Source organism: Rhea americana, unplaced genomic scaffold (assembly GCF_003343005.1).
Source record: "Rhea americana isolate MKP2758 unplaced genomic scaffold, rheAme1 scaffold_0, whole genome shotgun sequence".
Lineage (NCBI taxonomy): Eukaryota > Metazoa > Chordata > Aves > Rheiformes > Rheidae > Rhea > Rhea americana.
In genome coordinates, this window is record NW_028185037.1 from 8,505,299 (window position 1) to 8,522,606 (window position 17,308).

A 17,308-nucleotide genomic window follows, 5' to 3' on the forward strand; every position below is an offset into this window, starting at 1 on the left:
CAGGATTTCCCCGTGGTGAATCCATGCTGGCTACTCCTGATCACCTTCTTTTCCTCCATATGTCTGGAGGTGACATCCAGAATGAGCTGTTCCATCACCTTTCCAGGGATGGAGGTGAGGCTGACTGGCCTAGAGTTGCCTGGGTCCTCCTTCTTGCCCTTCTTGAAGRCTGGAGTGACATTGGCTTTCTTCCAGTCCTCAGGCACCTCTCCAGTTCTCCAGGACTTTTCAGAGATGATGGAGAGCGGCCTGGCAACAACATCCACCAGCTCCCTCAATACCTGTGGGTGTATTCACATCTGGGCCCATGGATTTGTGGATGTCCAGCCTGCGCAGAAGGTCTCTAATCCTTCAGATTCAGATTCAGAAAAGTACAAACACAGTTCAATGATCCTAGATCAGACTGSGTTCGTCTAAGCCAGAATGCCAACACTCAGAGTGGTCAMAAGTGGATGCTTAGAGAAAAGCATTAGAATAGGGCAAGATAGGTTCATCTTCTGTTCACTCCTATATTCTAAACATTTGTGGCTAAGGAACTGTCTGAGCTGAAGCTGTTTAGTAGTCCTCTCCGTACTTCTTTTCTATTTCTTGGTTCTAAATCAGGAATCATAGGGCAAACTTGCTGGGTTAACAGCCAGTTAAAGCTCAGACTAGCAGGGCCCATTTAGGGTAACAAGATTCTGAGTAGCTTTGTTACCAGGGTAACAAAGATTCYACAGGTATGTTAGTCAGAAAAGGAAGTTCATGTATGATGTGGGTGTGTTAACAAATGGGTGAGGCAACCTAGTGATGCYTGAATCCAACATGGAAAAGGCAGAAGTGTTCAATGTCTTTTCTGCATCTCCACAGCATACTTCTGTAGGTACTRGCATGATTTGGGAAGAAGAGGGACAGCGAACAATGGGGAGCAACAATTAAAAGAAGATAGATGTATTCAAATCCAGCTGACCAGATGGGCTTCACCAAATCGTTTTGAAAAAGCTGGTCGATGCTATGTAAGGCTGCTATCTTTGAAATATGGGAATCAGGGAAACTCYGTCTGAGCACAAAAAAGGCTAACATTACACCAATCTTTAAGAAATTCAAGGAGAAGAACTTAGAAAACTCATTTCAATCCCCGTAAAGAACATTTTCTCCAGGAAAGGACAAGCAGAAAATCTGGASCAGTTAACAAAGATTTACAAAGGGTAAATCATGCTTGACCAACCTGATTGTCTTCTATGACAAAATAACTGGTCTTACGGATAAGCAGTAAATGTAGCAAGCTGGTAAAAGCAGTAGATGTAATAGTGCTTGACTGTAGCAAGGCTTTTGATATCATCTCTCATGGTGTTATCATTTGGGAGCTGAGGAAGTATGCACAGAATGGACCATTAGATGGATTGAAAATCRAACTGCCAGCTGTGCCCAAAGGATAGGTAGGACTCAATGGTTTCATATTCAGCTGGTGGTCAAAAACAAGTGGAGCACTATGAGATCCATAAAGTGKGCATACATACACAACCTCAATGGTTTGACATACTGAATTCTCAACAAATTTATGGATGATATTAAACTTGGAAAAGTACCTGCCTCACTCAAGAGCAGAGATTTAATCCAGAGGCACATTTAGAAACTTGAGCATTCAAGAAACAAAAACTTCATGAAGCTCAAAAAGGAGAGGTACAAAGCTCTGTACCTGAGATGCAATAACCCCATGCACAAGTACTAGCTGGAAACTTAACTGTCTAACAGCCTTGCTGAAAAAGACTGAGAACTACGGTGATCACCAGGTTGAGTATTTATCAAGAGTATGCTCTCATCATGAATAAGACAAACTCAGCTACMTTAGAAAAAGCTGTAGCAACAGATTAAGGGGAGTAACTCAGTAATAACTCAGCTGGTAAGGCTATACCTGCAGTATTGAGTCTAGGTTTTGGCCTCTCACTTGAGGTATTGATAAAAGCACAAGAAGGTTCAGAGGAGCTTACCAACACAGTCAGAGCTTAGAGCACTCGACCTGCTTGAGAGGTTGAAGGAGTTAGACTAAATTCAGCKGACAAAAAGGAGGCTAAGAGATTGTCTAATAGCAGAGCCTGACTACTTCAAGGGCAGTAACAAAGATAATGAAGCCAAACTTTTCTTAATGTGGCAGACAATATAACAAGGGTCAGCCGAGGAGATTAAGGCTTAAGTGAATCCATCACGGCAGGGTAAAACTCAGATAGTTGTGAAATATCTGTTCTCGGGAGTTTTCAAGACTTGGCTAAACAAAGCCACAGCTGACTTGATCTAACGCTGGCATTAGTTCTGCTTTAGGCAGGAGGTTGGAGTAGCTGACATCTTGAGGCCCTTTCCAAACAGCTGACGTCTTGAGGCCCTTTTCAACAAATTTTTCTATGACTCACTCAACCTGTTTATTTTGAAACTATCTAAAGATTCTGCACCTACAATGCACTGTGATAAGGATGTTCATAATTTTAAAAAATACATGCATGACCTATCTCAAGGCAACTTGCAAATTCATCCCTGTAGGACAGATATAAATAGATTTGCAGGACAAAATAGGATTGTCACTAAGTTTGTTTTTTCAGGAAAAAAAAYAGATATATTTGTCCTTAGAAAAAAGTATGAGTATATATTAAATAATAATGATATTAAATTTGAGAAAACATTTCTATCTCATACAATTTTTAAAGTCTCCATTATCTACCCAAAATTTGAGATTCCTCTTCAGAAATCACAAACTATATGCAATGAGAAGGTTGATGACARAAATCAATGAAGCTATAGGGGATGAGAGAGAGCAGATTTAAAATTTTCAATTTGATATGACGTTTCCTTTGTATGTTACTGTTTTAATAGTTGGCATAAACATGCATACTTACATATTTCTACATTTTTTATTATTTCAGCTGTTACTTTGAAGACTAAGTTCTGACCAGTTGACATAATGTGCATAAACCCAGCACCCAGAAAACATACAGATTTACTATCGAGGCTATGGTAGCACATGGAAAAAAGTGTAAATATATAAGAAATATTACCATATTTTAGCTATTGCTTCAAGGGAATGTCTGGAACTTATGCTAGTAGGTATATGCAAGTGCTATTAACTCAGTATGTGTCTGAAGCACAGTTTTTTCCTATTCTTCAAGCTCCCTACTGCTAATCTCATACATTTTGGGAAATCAGACACTGAGATTTCATTTCCAGTTTGTGGTAGCAGTGGGCCATGAAATCTTCACCCAGATGAAATCCTTGCAAATATTCAAAGAAGATCAAATAGAAAGCATTGTTTTGGCTCCAGAGGAGCTTTGTATTTACACTTACAGACACACAAAATGAATCAGTGATCACTGTATTTCCTGCTATATTAWTAGATACTTATAGTAATTATATCAACACTAATCATAGAATAATGGTAGAATTAATAAACTAATAATTARATTGATGCTATTATTGACATGTTCTACATGAGAATATTGTATCTAATATTGTACTAACTTCATAATTAAGTACTATAATGCAGAACACTTACGGCTATGGACAATTTTAGCAGAGGCAATGGATAGACATTCCTTTTTCTAGCAGGAAATTACCCTGAAGCTTCCAAAGAACAATTTTAGCTAAATAYAGAACAAGTATTAAAAAAATGACTTCACCTTTTTTAAGAGGACCTTATTGATCTGAACATGAGAAACTGAAATTTGAGTCACTGCTCTGATTCTAAGACGAGATTTTCATCACAAATTCCCCTGAAACAGGGTAAGTAGATTCYTGACCAGTGAATCTTCTGTATTTCAGGTCAGAGCAATTATAACATGCAGCATCAATTTTTACACTGATTTACTTGGAAAATATCTGATTTTTTTACATTGAATTACTAGTTTATTTTTTCCAAATCTGTGGAAAAGTCCTGTATACATTTGACTATAGAAAAAAAAAAATCTTCTAGATCTGCCCTTTTTGTCAAATTACGCCTATTCTGTATACATGTGCAACTGAACAAGTTTCGTAAGAGTATAACAGTTCTTGCCCTAGAARAAAGTAGAATAGCTATTATTTGTTCTCAATAAATACAGCTCTGAAAGCCCATCCCATCAAAGAATAAATTTAACATGATACATTTTAATAYTGGTGTAAATGAATTATCAGTACTGCAGTACACTGACTATGTCCTCCTCCTTCAGGAAAAGCAGCCCAGACTATACCTAAGTTTTCAAGGCTATTTACAATAAGAAATTTCCTCAGTCTAACATCACCGATACTTATTTGTGTGCAAACTTTTAGCCTGCAGAAAGAAACTAACCCAGTCTATTTAAACTGCAATAAGAGACTTGAACTAAGCCACAGAATTTGAAGTTAAGAGTATGCTTATGAACAGATACCATAAAGCAGCTGAGTCGGTATTTGGAGGACACAGGACTTTAGGATTCCAAGATGACTTTAGACTATCTAAATCTTTTAAACTTCTGGTCAATAAAAACTGATTGTCTCTTAGTTTGTGCTAAACGAATTGAATTGGAGAGTAAATATCAGCTGCAGAGGAAACTATGTCTTCCAACACTCTGGAGACCTTTAGTAATTCTACTTAAACCATTATTCGAGTATCATCTTTTCTCGCAAAATTTGTACTGCCAGAGGCTACACTAACTGCTTGAAAGAGGAATGAATTGACTACTAACAAACAAAATGTACCATTTCCCTCAAAATCAGCCTCTCATCTCCAGCTGCTAAAAGTTTGCAGTTTGTTCAGTTTTAGGGATGTTTGGCTTAAATTTTCAGTCTAGAAGCTCACACAGCTTATCTGCAGAGAAGGATTTATGATTCAGAGAAGCCTTACAGAAAATTAAGTGTGAAACTTCTAGACAATCAACATGGTTACAGTTTGAAGCTATTCTTGCAAAGGGAAGAATTATATCTTAATTTGTAATATTTAAGGAAAGCAGAAATTAGCATTAGGTATACTGTCACTCAACTCATTGGCATAATAATTCCATATTTAAAATGCCAGCCTAAGATACAGGAGACTAGTTTTCCTTCTGCTTCAAAAGTCCTCCATGTATACCRGGTAAATCATTTAGTGCTAAGTTTTAAGAAAAATACAGATGCCCAAGAAATACACAGTAGCACCTGGCAGAATTTAAACAAAAATATGCAGAACCTAACTCATGCTGAAATATGAGTTGAAAGATCTGTTTGTTTGCTTGTTATCTGGATGTCATACCACAGACCGTCAGGCAGTGTGGGACAAGGGGGTAAGCATGGTGTAATAATTACCAAGAATATTTTTAAGTACAGGAAAAGCTGGCAGTTATTAGTAAGTCTCCTTAGCTTTACTTCAACTTTTAAAAGCCTGTTATGCTCAAATAGGCATCTAGCATCTGAAAAAAAAGAAAGCTTTTAAGCTTTAAAACATAACCAGGGGGAATTTTCACATCAGAAAAAAATATCCAAAAAGGTGAGTATGGAGTGGTAGATCCCAAAAGATGCCATAAAACGGCACAGTTTGTCTTAGGGTTTTCAGAGCAAACTTTTTTACATCTGTGTGAGAACCATATAGGAACATGTGAATACACTGAGAGAGCAGGTAAGAGTTTATCCTCTAAACAGGGGTGAAGCTGCAATACAATGTTTCCAAACCCATTCTTTTATACTTCTAGAAAGATAAAAGTGACAAGAGCATGCTCTTCTCTAAAATAGTTTAAATTGTATTTAAATTATATTTTGATTGATCTTGATAAAGCTAAGTGCAATCACTTCCTCAAAACACTAAATTTTAAAATTAYGAAGTACTGTAATTGGGATTTTCACTTCCTCTTCAGAGACAACAAAAACAAAAAATAATAGGCCATCTCAGASTAAAGGTATTTCCTTCATTATACAAAAAGTAACTCCAGGACTTCAAGAAGAGGGGAAAAATCTGCTCTTTTTCTCTCTGTTGTGGATAAGACAGTCTAGAAATGATTTTTGGTATTTTTATATTTTTAGTTAAATAAAAGAATATTTTTTCAATATAGTTATTTATTTTAAAGAATTAATTGTGTTCATACTTCAGAAGCCCATGAACAATACCGAACAGCCACTATGATAATAACAAGGACTGAAACTAGGTAAACTCAAAAGGGACTTTTATTCACTTTGTTGATTTCTTTTTTTCTTTTTTTTTTTTTTTTTTTGGTTTTTTTTTCTTGTAAGACCTCTATTTAATTTATCTAGTGTTCAGCTTGAGATAAATGACATTAGTATTATTTCCAACATTCAGCTGTTTTGCTCTTACAAGTGGGAATCGCAATGTTCATGATACCTCTAACAAGCCCTCCATAGAAAAACATTTTATCTATTCCTAATATGTCTCTGATGAATACAACCAAAGGAGTAATTGATCCCTTCTTCAAGGCTGCTCAATAAAGTGACTAGAAATTGTGCATATATGTGCCTGTGTATGTCCTCCTGCTCTTTACAGATTAAGTGTTTYTGCATTACAAAAAGAAGATTCAGTAAAACAGTGGAAAGACTCAGCCTCTTGAAAGGAAACCAGCTCAGTAGAAGACTGTTCTTTCTGGGTTGTTTCTGAAAGCTTCATTCAGAACAGACCAGGCTATTAAGAAGATGTTGTACTAGATGGGATTTGTTCAGGGAAGATTATCCAGAACAGACTGTTGTTATCTTTGAAGAAACTAAACCATGTAAATTCAAATTTCTGGATGAAATGAATTAGCTCCAGGACGACTTAGAATATGTTCGAGCTGACAGTGAAAGCCAGTGCGAAACTTGTGCTTTCAGAAAATATTGCTGCTCAACAATTTAATCTGGTACCAAATCAGTAAGCATCAAGTCTGCCATTAAACACAACAAGATTTCAGGCTAGAATCCATCCTCTTAATAGAACCAATTAAGTATTACCCTTTTTTTTTCTTTCATTTTTTTTAATTTGATAAAACGTTGGTCTCCTATTAATATCACAAAGTGATCAAAATGGAGATCAATGGAAAAAATGTAAGTTCAGTTYGTTCTGAACTTATATTTTTTAGTGGAACAGGAAAAAGTCCTTCCTCACCAAAATAAACATCCCATCTTCATTTCCTGTCCCTAGGAACAAAACCCATGAAGCCAACAGYACTATAATGTATCTGTTACCTCTTCTGTTTACTTCATTTTGAACAAAAGCTTATTTACTTTTTTCCTTCAACAAAGAATGTTATGAAACAGAACATTTTCATTTCATTTTCACTTTTTTCACAGCAAATTAATATTATAAAAATGATATAATGGTAGGGTTTGTGTTTTACCTAAAATCTGAGCCTATCCGTTTTCCATTTTCTGGTTCTCCAGGATCTGGACACAAATTGGATGCCTGTTTAATACCTCCCTCATTTACTGCAAAAAAAACAAAACAAAACAAAAAACAAAATAATACTGTTTTTAGGAAATACAGATTTAAACAATTAACATATACGAAAATGTACATTATCTCCACTTTTGGTCATTTAAAACAGATTTTCCATAGAATATCATCATTCATATAATCAGTAGTTTCAATACAAAATTATCTTCTCTCTATAATAAGTAAAGCATGTGTTTTATTTATGCTTTTAACAAATCACACTAGGTTTTCATAAGTTGTATTAATCAACTATTTTGTTTGCTTGTAACTTCACCGAACCCATATGAAAATGTTATTGCTATTCCTTTACAAMCATTCACATTTAAAGGAGTGTTCGCAAGGTAAAGGGCTGTAAGTTTTTACTCTGGACATAATCTAGTAAATGTCATCTCCACTAAGAGCTGACCTTTTCTCCTTGAATTATAATAAAACTTGAATGGATAGGCTCATGCTGAGAGAACTGTCCTTAATCAATATTGAAAAAGCAGATATCCCCAAAATATGGTGATTCAAGGGCAAGCTCAAATGTCTGTTTGATTTGCATACACTGATCTTAAAATAAACTAAAATGGATCTTCAGAGAGAAACTTCTTGCATTTACCTGTATCCCATATAAAAGTCTGTTGTTATCAGTATTCAAACTAGTACAGTTTTCCAGAAATCTGTATGTAGCAATCTAGCCCTCAGCATATTCAGCTCCTTGTTTATTTGTTTTATTCTTAATGCACTATGTACTTTCTGATAATTGCTACAGCTTGTAAAATTTTATGTTCCAAAGATAATCTGCAGGCCAAAGTAATTCTATTTACTTTGCATTTAATTCTCAAAGTTCATTGAATCAGGTGGTAGTCCCAAAAGAAAACACTAGCAAAGGAAAATGGTCTGCTTTTACTAGATATAGTCACAATCCACTATAAGAATATTTTGCAAAATACAAGTTTTCACAAGTTTCAAGTTCTAAGGGTTTTTTTTTTCTTGTTTTCACAGCACAAGACATGAAACCAAGAGATTTATACTGATCAGGAAAAAGAATGTTCACTGTATCTTCATCTCTGAGGTTCTAGACCAATGGATTTGCAATGATAGATTTCAGAGTAACATAAGTCCCCTTTTAAGAAAGAGCTTGCATAGAATTAAGCTAATCACACTACTTTGTAAAACTGAATTCTCCGAATAAAAAMATGTAGTGTCTAACTACACTCCTAATGGGTGTGTGCTAAACTTTAGCTGTTCATGAAACCAATGACATTCAAAAAAATTTTTTTTTTCCCCAACCCTTGTTACATAATTGCCAAAGTAGAATTTGGGGACTTGCCCTTCCTTAAAATTTGTCTTCTTATATACACAGCAATGGACGAATTGGTTCAGCATCTCTGAGGAAAGCAAAGGCTAAAAGAAAATTTTGCCCAGGGTTAAAGGGAAAACGAATCAAGTTAGTACTCTTCTCTACTTAAAAACCTATCAGCTCAGCATTTGTCAACTGGGACAACAGTATTTATTCTCCTCTGCCCTGGAAGAGCTGTACTATATACAAGCTGGCTCTAATAGCAAACAAAAATCACTTATATTCATCTGCATCAAATGCTCAGGGTATTCAGGGCAAGGAAGGGCATTCCTCAGAGGATATCCGCAGTACCAGGTTTTCATCTTTTCCTCCCCCTGTACTTGTTACGTGTGATGAGAACATATTAGCTTAGAAAACCAAGTTCCTGCTAGTGCTGGAAAGCATTCATTTCTGGCAGGTAAAATTCCATAAACTGCAGTAAACAAGGCAATCCAGGAGGAACTTGCTAGAGGAGCACTTTGAAGGAGCCGGCCCGGCAGCGCCCCGGGCAGCCGGCCCGGCCGCAGCAGCCCCGAGCGCTGCGGAGGGACTGCTAGCGTTCGCGGGGTCACCGCGGTCTTCCGTAACGCACGGACGGCAAGAGGGAAAGGAGTCCCTCTGGAGAAGGAGTGGGGGAAAAGATGCGTTCTCAGCCGTGTAGCTGTCAGCTAACTCTTCTGACGTTCAAAGGTTTGTTAAAACTACAGCTAGCAACTTCCACTAGTGATGGCTGATGACAATACCAAGTTATTCTAAAAAAAACTAGTGACATTTCAGAGTTGTACTATATACTTATGCACACTTAACTATAAATAAAATAAAAACAAAATCTGAATGGGACTATTTCTATTTATTGCCCTTCCTGTTTTAACATTTCAAATCATTTTACACCACATTTTATACCCCCCAAAGGTAATAGAGTGAATATTCAAAAAAAAAAAAAAAAAAAAAAAGGTATGGGATTTCACAACACAAGACCAATAGATTCTACAATTTCTTCCAAGAAATGATGCTTGAGAAACTGTCCTGCTTTCTGACATGTTCAGCATAATGTTCCATTCTTAAAAATTATTCCATCAAATGCATTTTTAAAGGCTAATTCATGGATTAATTAATATTCATAGAGAAAATTCTAAAGGATTATATTACAGAAAATATCAGTAAAATAATTGCAGTGACACAATTAAAATAACATATTCAACAATAAAAATTCAAAACAGGAAGAGTTCTAGATAGAAGTCATTAAACTGATTTCTCTTCTTAACTTTGATCCCAAATCAGTAATGTATTTAAGAACAAGCTCAAACCCATTCTTATTTCTGCTCATCATTTACATGCTTAAGTGCTTTGCTAAAAATGAATGCAACTTAAATTCAGGATGTTTGTCTCAAAGCTACCTTTTCAGACATAATGCTTGATTTTTCAGTCTACTGAAACACAACTCTCCTGTAGTTCCCCAGATACCGGTCTATATGTACATATAGATCTGTATATGTTTACAGCCCATATGGTTGTATGTCAATGAGCAGTGAAAGGGTTTTCCACAGGAAATAACTGGCTGGTGTGAGGAAGGCATTCCTTCGTGGCCTGAGCATGCAACTGGGAGCAGGAAGCCYTAGAGCTCTACTCCAGATTGAAAAAAGTCCCCTCAATGATTTTTTGCTAATCTGAACACTTGCCAAATGAAGTTGATGCATATTCCTTACTATTATACTTTACGATGTGCAAATACCTATGCACATGTGCTGTGTATTTGTTTTTACAAGGGTAAACCTGATAACCATAAGCATTTAAACTAAGCATGTGCATAAGTGCTTGCAGGATCAGGGGCTATGTTTGTGAAATTATTTGTTAAGTGAGGAAAACTGCATTAATGTTATATATTAGACATCCACGACATTGAATAAAAATAAAATAGGGAAAAGATATACCCATCCTAATGGTTACAATAATTTTTAAAAATTTTGATAATAYAAGATGTCATTTAAAATAGGTATTTACTTATCTTTACTTCCACTAACAGCTACGTGACAGTCATCTTTTTTTTGAAGGACCCTATTCTGTCACTGTTATGCAAGTACATATCCAAMTGAGATTACACTGGGAATTTAACCTAAAATAAACAACTAAACACATATGCTTTTAATTAAATACTACCTCTTTTGTCTGACCAGCTACCAAACTGATCAGCTAACAAAATGCTGAATTACAAGAAAAATTCTAAGTTATCTTTTTACAACAAGATTATGACTGAATAAAAGTATAAACCAACACTGCTTTCACCTTTGCTTATTCTCGACTCATATCCATAATCTATTCTGCATAAGAAACAAACCAAGATATCAAAGTTTTTAGCTTTTCATGGAATATCACAAAATATTAAGTGATATAAAGATTTCTTATTGAAAATACTGATAGATGAATTTCTTTAATATTGATTTTATAACAATCACATTTGGATATCATGACTGCTACTTCACTATATATATTATGCAATCCCTACTAATGTTTACATAATGGAATATTTAATGATTTCTGCAATAGGTATTTTTGTAAAGAAAAAAACTATTTCATCAGTCATTCTTTTGTAACTATAAAATAGCAGGTGGGGAGTCAGGCAGAGACCTCAATGTTTTTTATGCAATAAACACTACTGGACTTATCTTACTACACTTCTTGTGGCATAACCAACCTAATTTCCAGTCACCCACTGGTTAAAAAAAAAATTTAAAAAATGTCTAGATATAGTTTTCAAATACAACAGAACTGTCTTTCAGAACTATTTAGATTATGCAGTTTACAGAAAAGTTGAATGTGGCCATAYGCTGCATTATAAAAAGATGAATGGAAGTTCGGTTTGCTTCATTTTTCTTACTTAGTAAAAGTCCTGCCATTTTATCTAAAAAATCAAGACTTATATGTTCACAAYTGAAAATCTAAAACCAAAAAATACACTGAAATGTATTTTCTTCAGGAAAGCCACTGCCATGGTAAATTCAGGAAACTGAATCCACCAATGCTTTTGAACAAAAAATTATTGTAAATCTTTCCAGCCTAAGAAGCCTCATAAGTGCATATATTTGTTAAGTCTTCTTCTCTCCTGTGAATAATAATGAAATGTAGTATGAACAGACACATGCTACACATTTAGTCCATCTTTATTTTAACCATTTACTTTTAAATATTTAAAATGTGGTTCTAGTCCAAAACCTAACTCTGTAAAAATGGCATCTTCTTTCGCAACAGATATCCCCTTTAACATATTTAGGGTCATATCTGTTCAATTTATGTTAGAAACTTGTCTGACTCTTCCTTATAAGTCAAGCGGGACTCCATCCTCTAAGATGCTGAGTACTTTCAGTTTTTATTTTCTATAATTAAAATAGAAGACACTAAGCATATTCAAGATTTCTAAACCTACATCTTAATCAGTTCAAAATCTCAAAATTAATGAAGAAAAATAGTCTGCAGGAAGTGACATTACGGGTGTTGCTTGAACAAAAACATTGTTGTACATTTGTATCAGGGAATGGGCCATAGCCTTTTGCGGATAGCAAAAATTTTCCATTAAAGCGACATCCCCTGACTTCACACCTAAGATTTCAGCTGACATCTGGGAGGCTCAATATACTGACAAAATAAACAGGGCGTGCTATGATGCCAGATCTAYAGGAAGCCAGCTTTCAGAGTAGAACCATATTTTAAAATTCACCATGCAGATGGAAGAAATAGATTTAAAAATAGAAACAGATTTCAGTTACACTATTAGAAATATATAAACAATTTTGAAAACACATAAACAACACAGACAGCACAAACTTCACTCTTGCACTAGAAAAAAGTAACAAAAAAGGAGTACACTCACAGATAGAAAACTTGTTGCTGTTGTCTTTCCCTGGAAACAATTTAAATCCTCTAGATTTAAAATCTATGGCCTTTTTCACTAGTTAAAAAAAAACAAACAAAAACATGTATCAGGCAATACAGTCTAAAATATTTCATTTCATTTGACAAATTTTATCATGGAAGTATATACAAACTAGAGTACTGTCTATCTAATAAGTTTATGTTATGTATCTATCCATTGAGGAAAAGAAAGTGAAAAAAAATTTACAAAAAGTAAGTATTTAGACTAATTTGTGTACCTGACATAAGAAAGACATAAGATTTGTAATTTATTTTTGTCGCCTATACCTGAAACAAGAATGATGGCAAAAAGGGCTTATTTCCATGCACCATACACAGTTGTGTAAAACATAGTCACACAATTATGGAACATGGAAAATGAAATGATAAAAACGCTTTCTTTAAAAACATTCAATTCTTATCTGGTATCTTTTCTATATTAGGAAGCACTAAAGCTTACACCCACACACAGCCCCCTCAAAAATCCAGAACACTATCATATCTACTAAGTGAAAACTGAGCAACCTTTAAAAAAATAGTATTATGAAACTCTTGAAAAACATTTTTTGTCTTATTCAACTATCTTTTTTTCCACTTCTAGAGCATTTAAAAGAAAAAAAAAGTGTCATCCACAACATGTTAGTGAAAGTAGACTAAAATCCAAAATATATCCTCAGATCTGTAGTCAGTAGATGCCCATTTAAAAAAGTAACACATCAATACACAAAACRTTTACATCTTCTGCAGACAGAAAGCAAAAATCTTTTCTTCATGGAGAAAATATTACATTAAATAAGGCATAGTAGGCTAATGTAGTATTTGAACTAAAAGTATTTGGATACAAAATGTAAATTATACTCCACTGTTCTGTTGTTAGCTCTGCGACTGGCCCTCTTTCCTACTTGAAAACCTTCATTTGCAAAATATGACATGGAAGGYCAGTTGTCTCCTAACTCACACCTCATAGCTGAATTATGTCTGTAAAAGCCCCTATTTTGGGATGCCTGGCCTTGCAATAAATGCAGTTAATTCAGGGGAAGTATATACCCCTAATATATTTTTGAAAGAAAGCAACTGAATAAAAAGAGAGTAAAAACAAATTAAACCGATACCAAAAGGAGTAAAGCAAGCATAGTTGCAAGCATAAGAAACTTTCTTTCAATCATTAGATTAAATATCTGTTCTCCCTCATACACACTGTCAATGAACACTGAACCCTATATAGAAAGGGATCCTCTAAACAAAAGTACAAATTAAAACATGGGTTAATTTCAGGTATACTATACTCAAATGACTTTAACAGCTAGATTTATTTACAAGCTACACAGAAGATGCTGGGCACTGGCTACAAGGCAATACTGCTGCTGAAGACGGAGATTCAGAGAACWAGGCGTAAGCAAAGCCCTACACACCAGTCCRACAGAGCAGCAAGATCTGTTTGGATCACCTGAAACGTAGCTAAGAAAAGGCATTCCCGAGACCTAACGGGAAATTTCAGAGAGCTGTGCACGAGTCTTGCTGAACACGGCATTTAAAMCCATCTGGGATTTGTATAACGGTTTGCATTACTTTGCTGAGGGTATTAAACACAGGACTTGTGAAAGATCTTTACACTAACAGAGATGAAACTTCCTTTTTACTGGGTTTTGAATGTTGATTAACTGAACAGTAAGGTATGAATATACTGCCAAGGAACAGTCAGACTAGTGTATTTGGTCCAAGTATACACAGGCACTAAACGGTGCGTCAGGCTGCATATGCATGCACATACATTAAAAACAAAAACAAAACAAAACCTAAATATATTTTTTAATACGTCATAAACTAGGCATTACTTTGTAGGGAATCAGTGAGGAAAATGGTGACTGCTCAAAAACAGGCTTAGCAAACAGGGGACAGGATTTCCCTTTCCAGGAGGCTCGGAGGACAGGTCCCCGCCAGCAACCACTGCCGCYGAGCACGTCTCAGCTCGCTCGCAAACAGACACTTTAAGGCTTCGGTTGACCTGGCCTGTTTTAGATACCTAGTTTCACATAAGATGAATTTAAACTTATTGCTTATTTCTCTCCATGCAAGTATTTCAGGTATGTTAATTCTACAGACTTGTAAACATGGTCAGACTAATCCGTTTTGGTATTTCAGAAGAGCCAAGAGGCAGGGAAACAGGTAAGTCTAAACCAAGAGGCTGATGCCCTGAGAGCGCAGACCGCAGCAGAAAGCACCAGGCAGCGACACTCAAGTACGCTGCCTTCAGCGACCGCAAGGCAGCAGCGCTTTGSACAGTAATACTGCATAAGCAAAATCAGTCATGAAACCCCAATCCGCTGTTATGCTGCTTCAGAGTCAACTCCAAAGCAGAACCTGAAAGTCAGAGTAAGGAAAACAAAGTGATCAGAGACCACATTTAACCAYGTATTGAAACACTATAATGAATCCACAGTATCTCACTTCAAAATGTTAATTGTGTAAYGGGAAGCACTGTAAAAATCTGTTTTAAAGAAAATCAAAATTCATAAAAAGGTATTTGAGGTAACCACCAGTCCATTGTTATAATATCGGAATATAGCAATATGAGGTTTTTAGATCGTCTTTAAAACTACTTTGAAGATCTATGCGTTGTAGTTTTTTTTTTTTTAACTTGTCGATTTAGAAGTTAATAGTTTTGTTTCACTGTTTTTTTTTTATTTTGTTCGGAGAGCAATACATCTCCTTTCTATACACATCTCCAATAGTCAATAACATATTTTTGATCATGTGGCCTGGTGAAGGGTAAAAAGTTCGGTCATAACTTTGCAACACTGGATCACAGATGACATCAGAAAATTTTCAAAACCTGAAAATTATTGAGGCATCCACCTTGGAACCAATGTTTATCACTGTTCACGCTTTTTATTGTCAAACGGTTTTAATGCAGAATTGATGCTGGAGTCCATGTGACTTTTTACAAAGTTACTAGACCCAGTGTATGTGTATTCGTGAAAACGAATAATATATAACGACATATAATTCTATGCCAACAGTTAATTTTTTAAGCTTCTAAGAAAGTTCTGAATCATGAATTGTAAGCTATTTGCATTATACAGATTAAATGAAATGGCAAATGGGAATCAGTGAAATAAGTTAATATTTGTTAGCTTTACATTTAAATATAAATGATTTAAATTTCAAATATCAAAATGGCAATTTAAATTTAACATTGGCTTGAATATAAAGTTAAACAGATGGAAATAATTTTGAATATTTGCTTTGATACCAAATGCAATGTTATTGCTTGACTCTCTGTTTTTTCAAGGTTTTTTTCATTTCACAATAAGCACCKATGATTAGTTTCAGCCTGTCCTGAAATAATTTAATTTTCATATTTATCAGAAGTTTTATTTACCCCTTTCCTGTGTGCTTTGGCTATTTAATATTTGTTATGCATTATGAACATACTTCCTTAGCTTCTAGTATCAAGGGTACTAGACACAACTTTAAATCTTTCCTTTAGAAGTACTCATTGAAGTTCAGCTCACTGAAAACCCCTATATTCAGAATTTTGATTTTATCGATTTTGAAATAAAGTAAAAGAGAATGCCTTGTTCTTATTTTACTGGCCATAATCAAAGCGACTCAAGGAGCCAGTACCAGCATTTATCATTGAAAAATCAGTCATCTTATTTCCTAGTCTACTAATCCATTCTTTTACAGATACATTTCCAAGATTCGTGTCCAAATTATTACTTTCACGGTAGATATACTTTAAAATATATCTGGAAGGGTCAGTGCATTGCAAAGGCACTCAGCTCTTTTGAAAGTTTCTCATTTAACTGAAGACATACTTGGAAAGAATAGCTTAATACCAATATCCTATGCACTTGTCATGTATACTTTTGATGAATACATATTCAGAAAATCCTTCTCTCAGAAGCACAGTATGAATCTAAGTGAACTGGCCAGTATCCTGCTATTATCCTCGGTTCTGTGGGGGACATGCGTAAGTTCTATATTAGTTTTATTGCTGAGATCAGCTAGGGTCAATATGGAGAATAAGAGGCAATTTTTACAAATAACAATGAATTTTAACCTAAGTTATATTTATAACTTCCGATTGATTCAGTCATTCCTTTAGTGATGTAAAGTGAAAATACTGATAAACTCCAGGTTTAAAAACAAAMCTATTTTGTTCAAAGTTGTCCAAATATTGAACAGTTCTTATCTGCTGATTCACTGCCATACAGAAGGTGTTTAAGACTGGCACTAGTGCTCTGAAATTTCTCTTTGACAAAGACATTGTCTCAGTATATCAACAGCTTTCGAAATTCCCTCCGCTTACTTCAAAAATAAAATCAAATCAAGAAATCAATCTGATCACCCACAGAAGTGCATACACTTTCAAACAAAAAATAACTTCTACAATGTATTTACAGAGCATTACAGGAAGCAGAAGGTGGATTTTTTTTATTTTTCTGTTTCAGGTACACACACACTAAGCAGTTTCAGACATGCCAGAACAGCCTCGGAAGCATTAGGTGGCAAGAAAGAAGAAAAGTGTTTAAGTCTGAACTCTGCTTCAATTTATCAATACTACAGCTCTACCCACGTTCTACAGAGGTTTCCTGACTTAGCTATTCGCCTGCAGTAAAGTTTAGCCCCTTTGGCAAAGCAGGAAGATATAATTCTCATTGACGAACCCCATCAGACTGATAATGATTTATGCCTTTTTTAAC

At 35.2% G+C, this 17,308-nt stretch overlaps 1 protein-coding gene across 4 annotated transcripts in view; it reads right to left on the minus strand.

The window, feature by feature from the left end:
• CSMD3 (CUB and Sushi multiple domains 3) overlaps positions 1 to 17,308 on the minus strand; it is a 678,537-nt gene that overhangs the window by 390,300 nt on the left and 270,929 nt on the right. For all 4 annotated transcript variants that reach the window (XM_085321107.1, XM_085320309.1, XM_085319522.1 and 1 more), the window contains 2 exons: positions 12,559 to 12,636; positions 7,275 to 7,362 (listed from right to left, as the gene is read on the minus strand). In XM_085321107.1, coding sequence (XP_085177233.1) covers positions 7,275 to 7,362; positions 12,559 to 12,636 — 166 coding nt within the window. The remainder of the gene's footprint in view (positions 1 to 7,274; positions 7,363 to 12,558; positions 12,637 to 17,308) is intronic.